This window comes from Vigna umbellata, chromosome 5 (genome assembly GCF_029865625.1).
Source record: "Vigna umbellata cultivar VRB3 chromosome 5, Vumbellata_1.0, whole genome shotgun sequence".
Lineage (NCBI taxonomy): Eukaryota > Viridiplantae > Streptophyta > Magnoliopsida > Fabales > Fabaceae > Vigna > Vigna umbellata.
In genome coordinates this window covers 28,737,158-28,754,568 of record NC_142169.1, presented here as the reverse complement: position 1 = coordinate 28,754,568, position 17,411 = coordinate 28,737,158, and the positions used below count along the sequence as shown (strand labels likewise).

General features: G+C 32.8%; 1 protein-coding gene across 1 annotated transcript; it reads left to right on the top strand.

The window, feature by feature from the left end:
* The first annotated feature begins 15,594 nt into the window (after positions 1-15,594).
* LOC148198059 (putative homeobox-leucine zipper protein ATHB-51) lies at positions 15,595-17,156 on the top strand. Its single transcript, XM_088114923.1, has 3 exons — positions 15,595-15,685; positions 16,212-16,534; positions 16,932-17,156. The coding sequence occupies exons 1-3, from the start codon at positions 15,598-15,600 to the stop codon at positions 17,154-17,156; spliced, it is 636 nt and encodes a 211-aa protein (XP_087971049.1). The 5' UTR covers positions 15,595-15,597.
* The last annotated feature ends 255 nt before the right edge of the window (positions 17,157-17,411 follow it).

Below are 17,411 nucleotides of genomic sequence, written 5' to 3'. Positions count from 1 at the left end.
TGTCCCTCTCATATATATAACTGAACACGATTTGTATAATGATTTGAGCTCTGTCTTTGACAGCTATCAGTGTAACCAAAACCAAAGACCTCATAGAAATGTGTGAAAACCTTATAGAAAAGTGTGAAAACCTTATAGAAAAGTATGAAAACCTTATAGAAAAGCGTGAAAAAAGTATTTTGATTGTAATTTTGAGCCGGAGTAATTCTCCTACACCTACCTACTGAATTTTTCCTCCACCTCCAAATTTATTACATTGTACTTCTGAGTAATACTGCACAATTTACAAAAAATAATTAAAGAATCTTTTAATAAGATTACTTTTCAAAAATTGAAAGTCGAACCCTACACCTCCAAAATTCATCCAATTTCCCCCACCTCACTTCCTCTCTTGCTCTCTCCCTCTCTTGCTCTCTGGCGGCGGCTCTGTTTCCCTCTTCTTCTCTCGTTGCTCCTTGTCTTCCTTCCTATGTTGCCGCACCTCTTTCTCTTGCTCTCTTGTTGTATCTTTCTGTATCTCAACCGCGCTCTATACTAAGGTTGATGGTTCATATGTGTTTTTCCATTGATAATAAAAGGACAATCTTATTCCAGTAAAATCATAACCAGGTTAAAGGTAGCCAGCGTTTGAATTTCGGTTAACAGTGTTTCAAAATGCGGTTAGAACGGTGTTTCACTGTTCTAACCTGAAATATACTCTTTAACCTTGCTTGCTGTGATGAAGAATTGATCCGACCACCACTCAACCACCGGACCACCAACTCAAGACCACAGCAACACACCAGGAGATCACAAAGTGAATGAACCTGAACCGGGGGTGGTGGGGTGCAAAGTATATTAAACTATATTTTATATTTAACGTGGGCGGTTGGACAGAATTAAAGGATATAATAGAAAATTTGGAGGTCCAGGAGAATTACTCTTTTTAACCGTCATCAAAAAAATAAAATAATATATATATATATATATATATATATATATATATTTATGCAATAACAATAGGATGACTACATACGGTTTCCATTCAAATTATAAAAAGTAAAAGAGAGTGGTATTGAATTTGTATGTTAAATAACTCTTTTTCATATACAACATGACTTTAATATCATAATTTTTTACTTCTATTTTAGTTTATCTTTATTCTCTTTTATTTTTTATCTTAAAATACAAAAATTTGTTAAGACAAATATTGTTTCAACATTAGGTGTAAAGAAAAAAATCGTTTAAATACTGTATGAAGACAAAAAAATTGTGTGTTAGAAATCATCTAAGCAAATTAACACATTGTCTAAACATTACCTTTTAAAGACAAAAATCATCTGAATACTATGTGTGAAGACAAAAAAAAACCGTTAAATGTTAGTGTTAAGGTCATCCGAGCAGACATAATTTTGAACTTTAATAAATTGTTTAAACATGTATAATACTAAAAGATTAGATTCTCCAACGCTTTATTACATGTACGTTAAAGTACTTTTTTTATTATTGTGTTTTGTTCTTTTTTTAGTGTGCATCGTATTAATACATTACCTAAATTCAGAACCAAAAGAATGTTTAAATTCAGAACCAAAAGAATGTTTAGATGCAAGAAGATATTCTAAAAATATTTTTTTTATTCTTTTTGTCAATATCTTTCGTATACAACAGTTGTTTTTGCAAAATGCAACATAGCTTCTAACCTAATACAAAACATTACATCTCTACTAAAACGTCAAAAGCTTTAAGTAACAAATCTTTTGAAAATAAACATATATAAAGAGAACTGCACGAAGAATAGAAATAAAAAAAATTATATATGCATACTCTCTTATTGCTATTTTTTTAAAGCTTACATCATATAAAGATAGTTTTTTTGTAAAAAAAAAATTCTTTACAAGTTTTTGGAATTTCTTTGTATTGATTTCGAATACTTCGTAAAGAGTTACATTTTTTGTTCTTGTAATCTATAAAATCATTGTTGTTTTTGTTCAAAAGTGAAGTAAATAGTTTGTACGATTAACTCAATGAAATTAGACTATCTAATCAATTAGACTAATTTATATCGGAACCCGGTTGCATAAAGGGATACACTCCCGCTGGTAGATGTTCGCCCTAGAACACCCAGGTGCATCGAACAAAGGGACACACTCCCGCCGGTAGATGTTCGCCCAAGAACACCCGGTTGCATAAAGGGATACACTCCCGCTGGTAGATGTTCGCCCTAGAACACCCAGGTGCATCGAACAAAGGGACACACTCCCGCTGGTAGATGTTCGCCCTAGAACACCCAGACCATCAAACCTAGGGGACCATCCCCATAGCCTAGCTTATGTTCACCCAAGAACATCGTTCGGCTTCAACGCTCGACATTCAATTGTCAACGAACGTCCACTCAGTCAGTCGTTCGGCTTCAACGCTCGACATTCAATTGTCAACGAGCGTCCACTCAGTCAGTCATTCGGCCTCAACGCTCGACATTCAATTGTCAACGAGCGTCCACTCAGTCAGTCATTCGGCCTCAACGCTCGACATTCAATTGTCAACGAGCGTCCACTCAGTCAGTCGTTCGGCCTCAACGCTCGACATTCAATTGTCAACGAACGTCCACTCAGTCAGTCGTTCGGCTTCAACGCTCGACATTCAATTGTCAACGAGCGTCCACTCAGTCAGTCATTCGGCCTCAACGCTCGACATTCAATTGTCAACGAGCGTCCACTCAGTCAGTCATTCGGCCTCAACGCTCGACATTCAATTGTCAACGAGCGTCCACTCAGTCAGTCATTCGGCCTCAACGCTCGACATTCAATTGTCAACGAGCGTCCACTCAGTCAGTCATTCGGCCTCAACGCTCGACATTCAATTGTCAACGAGCGTCCACTCAGTCAGTCATTCGGCCTCAACGCTCGACATTCAATTGTCAACGAGCGTCCACTCAGTCAGTCGTTCGGCTTCAACGCTCGACATTCAATTGTCAACGAGCGTCCACTCAGTCAGTCGTTCAGCTCCAACGCTCGACATTCAATTGTCAACGAGCGTCCACTCAGTCAGTGGTTCAGCCTCAACGCTCAACATTCAATTGTCAACGAGCGTCCTCATGATCGGCCTCGCATGCCACTCGGCCTCTACCGCTCGGTCATACGTATCCTCACGTTCGGCCTCACTTGCTCCAGCTTTTTGCCGTTTGACTTTGCCTCCTTTTGGTCCATCAAATTCAACCACTCGGTCACGTTCAATCCACACATGAGCAATAACCAGGAACACGCTCTCTAAATTACAGCAAAGACAGCCTCCCTCAAACTCATAAGTCCTATAGTTACCACGTCCATAAAACAGAACGGTTAACTCGGACTTGGGGGGCATGTTATGTAGTAAGGATATTTATGTAATAACATAAATATCTTAGATATTTGTCAAAGCCACTAACCACATTTTTAGGTAAGGTGGTTATTTTTATTTTGCTTATAAATACAGTGACAGGACCAAAGTCCAGGTACGTTCTCTTTATGCTCTAGAGATCCTGAATAATATTTCAGAGCAGTATCATAATCATTCTCCTGAGAGCTTCAGCTCCATAATTCATATCTGACTTGAGCGTCGGAGTATCTTTGCAGGTACCTCCCCTCCTTCGGCGAGTATGAAGAACAACAATTGAAGATCAGCAAGCAACCCAGACAGCCAAGAACAGTAAAGACACGCAGGAAAATGTACACCGAAACAGTTTCATAAAGAGATCTCTATTTTATTATGATAGATCAATGTTATTTTACCTGAACATCAATAGTATATTTATAGGGCTTATGGCAGTTAAACACATTGATTAATCATTACAACAATATATTTTTAAGCAATCAAACCCAGTAATCAATTATTAATATCATATATTTGTAAAGCGTAAGGCAATCTCACCCGTTATTACATGTTAATATACCTGCTAACTGCCCATAAATGACCGTTAACTCCGACCGGTATATTTCATATAGTACATAAGTCCCCTAAGTTCAAGCAAGCTCTTTATTGAAAGAGGTGTGCAAGGATTATTACCAGCTTAAGAGAGGTTGCTTACGTTGTATTTAGGGAGTCTATTTTATTTTTGATGGTTTTTAAGTCTTCATTCCTCTCTACACCGAGCGGCAGACTCTAGGAGTTCTCTTTGGAACTTTTTTCTAGGTTGAGTAATAGACGCTAGGAGTTCTTTTGAAACTTTTTCCTAGGTTGAGTAGTGGACGCTAGGAGTTCTCGTTGAAATTTTCCTAGGTTGAGCTGTGGATGCTAGGAGTTCTCTTTGAAACTTCTTCCTAGGTTGAACCGTGGATGCTAGGAGTTCTCTTTCGAACTTTTTTCTAGGTTGAGTAGTGGACGCTAGAAGTTCTCTTTGGAACTTTTTCCTAGATTGAGTCGTGGACGCTAGGAGTTCTCTTTGAAATTTTATCCAATGTTGAGTAGTAGACGTTAGGAGTTCTTCTTGAAACTTTTTCTTGTACAAGATATTTTCACTCACAAAAATGTGTTAAACAAAATAAAGTAAACGCTATTTTATAATTTATGTTTATAACGAAAAGTAATTGGAACTTGACAAGGCTGAACGAAGGCGATCCAACTAACCGAGCGGGAAAGGACTGAACCTTTGTGTGCAGGATGTTTTTATCCACCAAAATATGCGTTAAATAAAATATTCAATATTCTATTTTTATAATGAGAAGCCATTAAAACCTGATAAGGTTGTACATTAGTGGTCCAATTGACCAAGCCGTAAGAAAGTGAACCTTCTGTGCAAGAATTTTTACTCACAAAAATATGTGTTAAATAAAATATTCATTATTTTAATTTTATAATGAGAAACCATTAGAACCCGACAAAGTTGAACGTTAGTGCCCAATTGACCAAGCGATAAAGGACTGAATCTTCCTGTGAAGGATATTTTTACTCACAAAAATATGCATTAAATAAAATATTAAATATTTTATTTTTATAATGAGAAGCCATTAGAACTTGATAAGGTTGAATGTTGGTGGTTCAACCGATCAAGCGGTAAGGGATTGAACCTTCCTGTGCAGTATATTGTTACTCACAAAAATATGCGTTAATAAAATATTCAATATTTTATTTTTATATTGAGAAACTATTACAACCTCATAAGGTTGGTGGTCCAACTGACTAAGCGGGAAGGGATTGAACCTTCTTGTACTTTTACTCACAAACATATGTGTTAAATAAATATTCAATATTTTATTTTTATAATGAGAGGCCATTAGAACCTGACAAGGCTGAACATAGGTAGTCCAACTGACTGAGCGGGAAGGGACTGAACCTTCCTGGTATTGTTCCGAAGTATTGATGTCGAGATCGAGCGCACGTCTGGTTCCTCATGGTTTCATGGGGATGTCGCTCGGCCTCATGGTGGACGTCAAATGTGTCGATTGAATTAGTCCGAGGGTCGGTCGTCCTTCCTTGCTATGCTCTCTTTCGATCATCTAATCCTCTTCGAGAATGCAATCTGTTACCAATAAGGAGTATTGGTAAATCTTGAAGAAATTTGTTTTGATGATGCTACAAGAAGTTTTAGTTGAAGAAGATATTAGAATTAGTTAAAAGCAAGTTGTAGAAATTAAATGTAGTAGGAAATTCTTGTAAACCTTGTAAAACTTGCATTTTTAACCTGCAATAATCGATTATGATTAAGCAATAATCGATTATCACAAGTCATACTTGAATAATCGATTATCACTTCATATAATCGATTATCACATTTTTGAAAACCTGTAACGGACTTGAATAATCGATTATCACTTACAATAATCGATTATTCATGGCAGTTGGGAGCTGTCCTTTGGCATTCAGTGTACTTGGCTATATATTTTGATTTGGAGAAATCAGAAGGTAACGTTGTTGAACAGAAGCTCTTGCAGAATACTGTTTGTCAGAGGAAGTTCTCAGAAGCTATAGTTCAAGTTCCCTTGCTTGGTCTCGTGAACAGGAGAGGCTCGCGTGTCGTGTGTCGATAGTCGGAGCAAGCTCTTTTCGAGTTAGCAAGGTGCTCTGCCTGGTCTCGTGAATAGGAGAAGCTCGTGTTTCGTTTGTCGATAGTCGGAGCGGTTCTCTTCGAGTTGGCAGAGTGTTCTTCGAGTTGAACTAAGGTTATTATCTTAAAAATTATTATCTCTTGTGACGATTTTAATATAATTAAATTTAAATGAAAGTTGTTATCACTTGTAATTTGAATTAAAGTTATCACGACTTGTAACGACTTCAGTTAATCGATATTTTATTATGGAATCGAATTGGAGCCTTTTCCAGCGAGATTTATGTGAACATTCTGTTCCACCCGTTACCATACCATTATTGGAGCACCCATTTATTATATTCTCATGCTCGAGATATCTATACCCCGACGTGAAAGGGGTGCGTTGAAAGTCTCACGTCGACTAGAGATAAGACCAAATTATAATATATAAGTGTGGTGCAAACCTCACTATACAAACTGATTTTGTAGGGTTGAGTTAGTCTTAAAGTCTACTTCTTAACATGGTATAAAAGCTATGGTTAGAGTCTATCCTAGCGTGATCTATGTGGGCATTCTGTTTCACCCGTTGTTGGGCCACTATCAAACCACCAATTAATTCTACTCTCACTCTCGAGATGTTTATACCTTGGCGTGAAGGGAGTGTGTTGGAAGTCTCACGTCGACTAGAGATAAAACCAAATTATAATATATAAGTCGGGTGCAAACCTCATCATACAAAATCAAAGTTTTGTGGGGTTGAGTTAGACTTAAAGCCCACTTCTTAATAAATTTAAATTTAAAATTCACAAACCTATGAGATATTAAACTCTATAAATTAAAAGAAATTTTTACTTAAAAGAGTAAAAGTAACTAATTTTAGTAATTGATTTAATAATCTATAAATGTAACACATTAGGATGAAGAAATTGAAAATTTTAGCACATTTCACTCTCTTATTAACTCACATTAAAAGTTCAAACAATACATTATCTCACTTAACTAAAAAACAAACCAACTTTGTTATGTGCCAAATTACAATGTCGACCTAAGAACATCTATTTTTCTTAGACTTGGCATCACAACAATCTTTTTATACATTACTCAAGATATTGCATTATAGTAGATTGCACAAGATATTAATCGCGTACGATCTATTTTTTACACGTGGCACCACAACAATCTTTTCATACATTACTCAAGATATTGCATTATAATAGATTACACGATAAATTAATTGCTTATGTAACTATTTTCTAGATTATATACATTACTAATTTATATATTATTAATTATAAATTATTAATTATATTAATAGTAATAATAATTCCAACTAATAATTAATAATTTAAACATAAACTTAACTATTACTGAATTTTAATAACAATATGATAAATTAGAAATAATATAATAAATTGTAATAATAGTTTCAATTTAATTTTAATAAAATAAATATGAATTAAGATATAAAGATGTTTAGTGAAAAATTAATTTATTTTCGTAATAAATTTAATTTTATATATTTAGTCTAAATCTTTAAATGTAATAAATTAGAAAACCAAAATTGAAATTTTTGACACATGTTCCTTCCTCGTTAATTTACATTTCAAAAAATACATTGTTTCGATAGGAATTTGTGTAGGACCGAGAAACGTATCTTTATGAAGTAATATTCTTACTTTCCAATGCTTGAGTTGCGTGTACCGCTCAGGTGGACTCTTGATGTCGTTCGGTTGTACTCTTAATGAGGGGATGTATCTGCAAAAAGCACTCTAACGCTCAAGTTATGAACGGTTTAATGAACTGTTTATTACAATTGAATATTTGAGTTTCGTAGAGTGTGAGTTGAATGTAAGTGAAACATACCTGACTTTCGGCCTTGACCTTATATTTATAAGTGTCTCATTGATCATAAACCAACACAGATCCAATAAAATAAAAACAAACTTGTCTTTAGTTTATGATAAATTAGTTTATGATAAATAGCTTATCAATGTCTTTAATCAATTATCAATATTTTTAATTAAATATTTTTAATTATTTTATCGTCGACTGGACTATTGGTCAATAATAAGTTAAATATTGGCTCAATTATAAACCAACATTTGTTATAACTGTTGTAGCGAACAACTTTAAGAAGATGAACCGAACTGTAAGTATTATATACCAAACATACAATATCTTATTTAACTAAAAGAAAATCAACCTCTTTAGATGTCGGTCTACGCTTTCGATACGTCAGTCTACAATTTTCATGTGAACATTTAATTTTCTTACACATGCATGCACCACAACAACCCTTTTTTACATTACACAAAATATCACATTACAATAGATTACTTGAGATATTAATTGCTTACAGAAATATTTTATAGATTTTATACATTATTTACTTATATATTATTAATTATCAATTTATACTAATAATAATTCCAACTAATATTAAAAATTTAAGCAGAAACTTAATTATTATTGAATTTCAATTAATAATACAGTGAAATAATATAATAAATTATAATATTAATTTTAATAAAAATAAAAATGATATGAGATATTAAGATGTTTAATAACGTAAGTAATTTTAGTAATTGATACAAATTGTAAATTTTTTACACATGACACTCTTTCATATAAAATTTTCAAAAAAAGAAAAACATCTTCTCACTTAATATAATCAACTTCTTTTATATATATTATGAAATTTATTTTTGTTATTAGATATTAAATTTTATTATAAAACAAAAGGTAACAAAATTAAAAAACATGCATTGAACTGGTTTCCATAAACGACATCCACGTATTTGTGATCTGTTCCTTCTGTCTGAACATAATACTGTACCGTAATAAAATATTACAAAATAATTAAAAACTCTCCAAGAGTCATGTGATATGATAGTGGTGGATGGATGCAATTAATTTTCAAATTAAAAGTAATTGAAATCTTAATGGAACTAAAAGACATAGGATGAAAGTGATCCAGGTCAGAGATATATTTTAATTACAAGAAAAAATAAAATAAAAAGTTTCCAAAAATATGAAAAATGTAGAGTATTGGATCCACTTTTCAATAAAACTATATATACCGATTAACAATAAACATAAACTTACAAAAAGAGAGTAGGCGAATAAAAGAAATAATCTAAGACGTAATTTTTCGTCAGATTGTGTTGACAGTAATTTTTTAGGCCGTGTTCTTTTGGGTAGATTTAGGAGAGATGATTTGGGAGAGATGACTTGAATGGATTTGAGTGGATTTGAGGGTAATTTTTTAGTTGTTTTTTGAGTGGATTTATGGGTAATTGAGAGTGGATTTGGAAGTAAAGTTTGTGAGAATTAGTGTAAGATTTGATTGATGTGATAGATTTTAAAAATTAGTTTAATTGGTAGAAATTAAAGATTACCAAAATGCCCCTAGTTATAAAAGAAATATAAAATGTTATATTTAATTGTAAAAATGTTTATAAAGAAAAAAAATTATGAATAATTTATAAAATTAATGTTTAAAAATTATAAAAATTAAATAATCAACTTATTTTTAATAAATTAGAAAATATAATATACCTAATTTTATTAAGATGTACATCTTTTTAAATTATAACATTAAAATAATTATAAAAAAACTGAAAAATATATATTGCGTAACCGGTTACGCGTTCGCCAGCCATCCCTGTGCCAAAGTTAATAACGTGCACTCGCATGACCTTTGATCGTGCATCTCCCTGGATATTATGGAAATGGCTTAGGGCAAATGTGTAAATATGGTAACAATTTGCTCAAATCATCTCAGTAATGCGAAGATCGATCAAACCGTGTCATCCCGCAAATCCATTCTTTTCCGTCTTCGACAATCGCTACAAACGAACACGTTCGCTTTTTCCATCGTTGCTCGCAAATCACTGTAAACAGTGAATTCCCTTCAACCGAAAACACCCTTAGAGAATTTCATTAGTTGGAAGAAAAAGAAATTTGAGAACTTTTGACACGTGGGTTGCTTGTTAATCAATTATCAACCAAATTGTCTGGGAGAATATTAATTCATTTAAAACTTATATTAATAATTTATTTCGCCAAGCTCTCGATCCATTTTTTACAAAAATATTATTTCTCGAAAATTTAAATCAGCACAAACATGTTTTGTTTGGAAAACCCCTCTGACCTGTATAATTAAAACAATATCATAACTTACTTTTATAAGAATAAAATGATTATAAAAATATAAAACTTTTATAAAAAAGATAAGAAAAAAGATAACGTGGAATGAGTGTAAAAAATTTATATATCAAAAGAATATTTTTCATATAATTAGGAGAACCTTTTCTTCATGCAATCCAAGTTTTTTCTTGGGTTCCATAAATTTTTTAAATATTTTTAATGAGATAAATAGGTAAATGATAAGTTACCTCCTCCTCCTTTTTCTCTCTCCTTATTTATTCTTTCACCAAGCCTCACCCCTCTTTCTTTCGACTCCACAACACTCCTCACACTATCTTCTCCACCCCTTTTTCCTTTATTTCGAGCTGGACATTTGATCCTGTACTTCTAAGTTTTCATCATGTACTATAAGTTACCAAAAATATCTTACTGCCTTCCCTTTTATATACTCTGTATCTTTAAAGTGACGTGGGTTATAAGTTCGAGAGGTACTAGTGTTGTTTACTTATGGAGAGCTTCTCCAGAAGAAAGGTGGGGTTGGTGGGGATTTTTATAAAGTTGACCGCACGAGTAGGGGCATGAAAACATTATTGTAAGGTTCGCACTTTAAATCAGATTTCAGTAAAAACCTAATTGAATTTCGAAATCTGATGAAAAGTTTAAAAAAATTTAAAATTCGGATAAAAAAAATATTTAATAGATTTTAAAATTCGTTGAAAATTTAGTTAGATTTCAAATTTGGTTGAGTACTTTTATTACCAGGTATAATAACTACTTTTTCAAAATTTGGAAGTGCATAGTAAAATCCTTGGAGGTTCAGGGTGAAACGCCCTTTTGAGTTTCCTCACCCCATACTCCTTATGCATCTGGTCCACTTCCTTCATTCGAGCAACATTCTTCATTCTCTTCCTAAGTAATTTTCAATTTTCTTTTACTTTTGTTTAAATTCATAATCTTTGAATAATTAGGAATAAAGGAATTTTAAATCCAAGTGTAGATGATGATTAATTTTGTTTAATGCTAAAACGAAATTCGTAATAGGTCAGCTCACAATAGCTTTGAATTTTCATGTTTTCATTTGGTCGGTACAACTGAGAGTATGTGCAAATAGAAAACAATGTTTTAGGTTTTTCATTTTTTTATGTTTTCATTTTGCAAAGTATGAAAAAACAAACAGAATAAATTTACAAAAAACAGAAAAAAACCTTTTCTACTCTAAATACATATATAATAATAGGAAAACGGTTAACCTGAGTGAAAGTTAGGGCTATTTTAAGATTTGCACATTCAAAAAGAATTTCAACTTCAAGTTATGGGTTTTGATACTTGTTTGCAGGTATGTTTCTGGGCATAGTTTATGGATATGAAATGTTATCAGAAACATCAATTTTTACTTAAATAAAAAACATATTTTAGACAACGGTTGTACTAAAAATTGAGGCAAAAAATGATTTATTACCTTGATTATAGATCCAATTGAGACCACAGTAATTCAAATTTCATTATCTGTTGGTAATTCCTTACGTTTATATTATAATCGATTACCACATATATGCGTCCCTACACAATTTTAACACTTTATAATTGATTATAAATGAATGTAATTGATTATCGGGATAGAAAATATATGAAGGTGTACACTACTTCACTTGTGCACAACTGCTTGATATCGTGTGTGTACTGTACGACTTATCCATATAATTAAAAAGAAAATTGCATAACAATATCCAGAGTATTTTTGCCCACAAACTTAAAAAGAAACCCACATTCTTTAATCTTTATTATGCGAACAAAAGTTTATACACAATGTAGGTGGAGAATAGTGCAGGTTTTTAATGACTTGAAATTTTAACCCTATTCTAAGCCATTCATTTTCATGCAAACCACTCATCTTACGACACATCATTCATCCATGCAACCAAATCCTTTTCTCTAGGTTACGTGCAAATAACACAAGAGAAGGCCAACAGAAAATGCAAAATTATAAGAAGAAAAAAGGCTACATAAAATATTATGCACTTTTTGGTGTGGAGATGAGAATGAGAGATACAAAGAAGTGAAAGTGTGACAAACAAAATGATAGAAGGGACAAGACATATAAACCAAATGAAATGAAAATAAAAATATTATGGAAAATAAAAATGATGAAGAAGATGTTGCAGCACCTGTTGATAGAGTAATAAAAAGCATTCGAAGCGTGGAGATATACGAATACGCCAGTGTTTCATTATTTAGGACGTACCGTATCAGTACGTCAGAACAGAACTGATATGAAAAGTATGTAGAGTTGTTATCATGGTGCATGAATCAATAAATTAACTTAGTTCATTAGTTGGAGCATTAATCTATTCTACTACCACCTTTGTCACACACTATGGTATCTATGACCATGGGTCACTTTCACCATCTTTTGGGCACAAAGGAAAACCAGAGGCCTTCCCTCGTTTTGGAACCCTTCATCAGTTTTGTGTCCATTTATGTGCTCCCAAAATCCAAACATTTTTACATAACTCAAAATAACGACACATATAAAATAAAGTCATTGAAGTTCAAAATTCGGTTTTGAAGAGTCGAATAAATTTGGTATTATGCCCTCTTTAGATTTGGAGTGAAAATGATTATGTATGGTTTTTTTTTTAATGGGTTTATTTTGAGAGAGAGAGAAAAAAAGCTGTGCTGTGTTGAACAGTGCAGGAAACATAATTAAGGAAAGAGGGAAATGAGGTTGAATGAATAGAATGAGCCCAGGTTGTTTTATTTATCGTCCTTCACTTGCCCTTTTAATGGCGCAGTAGAGGTTATGGCATCTTCTTTGTCATCGTCGGTGTGGCAATTTCAGAACTCAATAATTTCTTTCTGCATTATTCACTGCATCAATTCATTCGTAATATCGTATTCATGCCTCATTTTGTTTATTTTAACAAGAATTTATTAAGACAAAGTATTGTTGGTTTGTCGGAATACGTGTTTTATGTCAAACTCCGCCCTTAATTTTTTCATCTCTCTAGCTAATATATTAAATTATAATCACCTAGTTCCTAATTAAGGTGTCGCAGAATTACTAAAAACCTTATTATGAATTCGTTATAAAACTACATTTTAAATATAACTAACTTTAATGTTAGCTTTCCTTATCTATGCAGTCTATTATACTGAGATCAGTGTTTTGACCAACTAATTGTATATAAAATATTTTCACCAATACTTAATACTGGGACACTCTACATTAACAGAGGGAGTTGACATATCTGATTCATAATGTAAGTATTATAAGGTTATTATGAAAGTGAGTTTGACAAAGAGACTCAATAATTTAAGAAATATTTAAATAATGAGTACATTGAAGAGGAAAAATGACTCAATGAAATAATGTATTTGATTACAGACACCGTCTATATGCATTAAATGCTTTTTAGTTTAATCTTCATTTTTTTCTATCTATTATATATATATATATATATATATATATATATATATATATATATATATATATATATATAATATTATATCTTGTGAATAATCTTGTTTGATAAAAATGATATTTTTTCATTGTTCTTGTATATTCTTGATATCATAACAATTGGCACCCTAAGCAAGAGTGTTATACAAGAAACATGTGGATAGAAAACTTATATTTTGAAAGAGAGTTCCTAATGTTTAATAGAGTTATAGATTGTGACAAATTAATTGAAAGTTACCTAAAGATAAATAATATATAAATAGAAAGATTCACAAATACATTATATTAGAAGTGACATTATATCTCATATAAGTTAACTGATCTTCTTATAGACTAAAATAACTCAACATTGGTAGTGTGTTGAGATTTAAAAGTTTTCATTTTTTGGTATAACTAAATTAAAGAATAAATAAATTCTACAATATGGGTCTGACAAGGGTAATAGAAATCGATCTGGTCTTGATATCACTTTTTGAAATCAAACCCAATCTAACATAATACTTGTTTAGATCACAACTTAGAAAGTTCATTGTCCTTTAATGATAAGTCATTTTGAAAGTCGACTAGTCAATAAAATTTTTGATCAGTGAGATAGTTGGCATAGTTAAAATCATCAAAGTAATTAACACAAATATGTCTAGTAATTAATTATAATTAATGTGTAAGTAGATCATAATTAGATCGATGATAAATAAAAACTCATTACCACTTGTTTAAATAAGAAACCAAATAAGATAGTTAGTTATATTAATTGTTGTATTTAATACTTGAGTGTGAGATCAATTCTAACTTAAATATCAAAATACATTTTGTAGGTGTAATATACCTATCCGAGTTAATGGTCATTTATGGACAGTTAGCAGATATATTAGCATGTATTAATGAGTTAGATTGCCTAAAATATAATGTGTTAATGGTTAATTAATGTGTTTGGTTGTCACGAGCCTTATAAATGTACGATGAGGTAAAATAATCTGAATCTATTATAATAAAGTAAAGATCTTTTTATGAAAGATCTTTTGCATATCAACAATCTATCCGAGTGAATTGCGTTTTCAGAGAAGATTGAACAATCAAAAGAGAATATAATAAGAAAGAACGACAAACTCTCAAATAAATTATAGATAATATTCGAACCATATTATATGGGAGAAATTTATTATCCTACATATCATATATAACCTCAAACTAAGTGTGGACAAGAAAACGAAGAATTAAATTATCTTGAAACCGTTGATACTCAACCAGTCATTACAAACAAAAACAAAACTTAATATTAAGATTTTAAGTAATCACGTGCTTTTATAAATAATTTTAGTATTATATTTGGACTTATATATTACATCACATGATGTATGTTATCACGTTCAAACTTAGAAGAGTTATTGTAAAAGAAATGGTATAAAAGTGATATTTTTTTGAAACGGTATCATGAAGGCTACTCAGTGGCCAACTCAACACACGGTTCCCCCTTTTCACACCTTTTCCTGACAAGCGTAGTCCCTTCCTTCATTTTCCACCTTAACACAAGACACTGTGCTCTCAAAAGGAAGGAAGAACAACCTCACACTTACAATTAACAAATATCACTCTAATTAACCTTCCTTGGGTGCGCGTACCACTCTCTATAGCCCCGGATAGCTACAACTCTATATTAAAGTTAATTAACTTTGATTTAGAAGGAGTAAGTGATGAAATAAATGCTCCGGATGTTATTTTCATAATGACATTTATTAGCTAGAAGCATTGAAAAATTAAAGATTAATTAGTTGGCACCCAAAAAGAGAAAGGAATAAACAGCCTTTTGCCTCTCATAATAACAAAAGTCAGAACGATCGCTCCACACCTCACTGCCTTAGCTAAACTTGCTACACACCTTTTTCTATCGGCCTACGTGGTCCAAGTCAATCCTCATATACAGTGAACCCATCAACCCATATATAAGAGATCGTTTGGCAGATGGAATTGAATGGAAAGAGAGATCTAGCCCTAAAGCTGTAAAAAAGATATGGATTGGCATTACACCACAAAACCATTTCTTCCTCACCCAGACACCTTAAGCTTCTTCTACAACTACAACAACAACCCTTATCCAGGTTAAACATCAACAAAATCTCAACTTGCATTTCTTTCTACTTCCTTTGCTTTACGATTTTCAAATGCAGTTAGCTTCTATATATGTCTGTCACTCAAGGGAATAGCTTCCAAGAATCAGCCCATATTTTGCAACCACCCCATTTCAATATTTCTGAGTTTTGTATTAGTAACTTGAATCCCAAGTAATTGTCCCATTTTCTTGCTTTTCTGAAGACACTTAGCATAGGAAACATTGGCAAAAGCATATATTTGAAAGCTGCACTAGTTAAGTTGGTATATTCAGCCAGGACAACCTCTAAAAGATCAATCCGACAGCCTAAATGTTTATGTTATACTTATATTTTCAAAGATACAATATTTATGTTATTTTTATCGTAAAACATGTTATAACCCTAGCTAAAATGCTTTCGTTCATGTATTAGAGACAGGACTTTGTAATACTAAGAAGTGTAAATGGTTATTACCACCAGATCTTCAAACACCTTGCTGCTTTTCCAACGTAACCCTTTTGTTGCACATGTTCAGGAGTGGAAGTGCAACAAGCGACATTGTTGGAGACAGGAGAAGGTTCTATTCCGTCAATGCACAACGGAAGCAAAGAGAAGAAGAAGCGGTTAACAAGCAACCAGTTAGAAATATTGGAGAGGAGCTTCCAGGAGGAAACAAAGTTAGACCCTGAAAAGAAGATGAAACTTTCGAGGGAGCTAGGTCTTCAGCCTCGCCAAATCGCTGTTTGGTTCCAAAATAGACGTACGAGGTGGAAAACCAAGCAGCTTGAGCACTTATACGATGCTCTCAAGCACCAATATGATGTCATCTCCAACGAAAAGCAGAAGCTTCAAGAAGAGGTACCTTCCAACTTCGCTTTCACACACTCCCACACGCATTATAAAATGTTTAGTTGCTTTTACACGTATCCCTGTGTGTCTTCATGTAACTGCAAACCATATATCATACATTCAAACATCTCTCTTCATTTCAAGTTTGAATATAGTGGCTATCTATCTCCTGCCTTGGTTTTCATCTCTAAGATTAGGGTTTGTGCCATGAAAGACACCCGGAGTGATAGAAATATGAAACTGTATATGTTATATGTTAACTGCATTACTATTTTACGTCATGCAATGTTTTTCAGACAAAAGAAGTGTATCTTGTTCAGCAAAAGTATCAAAAAATGCGTGCAAATAACATGACATAATGGTCTGCTTTTGCCTGTGAACATGAATATGCATTTGGTTGGTTCAGGTTATGAAGTTAAAGGCACTGCTAAGTAAAGAGCAAGGTTTTGGGAAGCAAAGATTGGGTGGTTATCCAGAAATATCTGGAGTAGAAACGGTAGAAAGCACTTCAGAGGGTCTGAGGGGTTCCAACAAGGGAAAGAGTAACATTGAGGGCTTTTGCTCTTTCAGCGTGGAGGATTATAACACTGTTTCAGTGCCTTTCTGCCAGTGGTCTGCTGTACCTTATTAGCTATTAATTTATCCATAATTCATGTTCCAAAAGTACGAACATTAGTATTAGTGTTGTTACGTAGAAGATGATAACCTTTGTCTGAATGACACATTAGGATCTGTGCAGACATGTCTGGTTGGAGTTATGACTCCTGGAAAACCTAATCAGGGCATGCGTAATTTAACTTGTGGTGTAGTTTCAAGAAATTAATTGACTTGCATAAAGTCTTATTATCACCTACTATACCTACTTACTTCTATGGGTACCACTTTA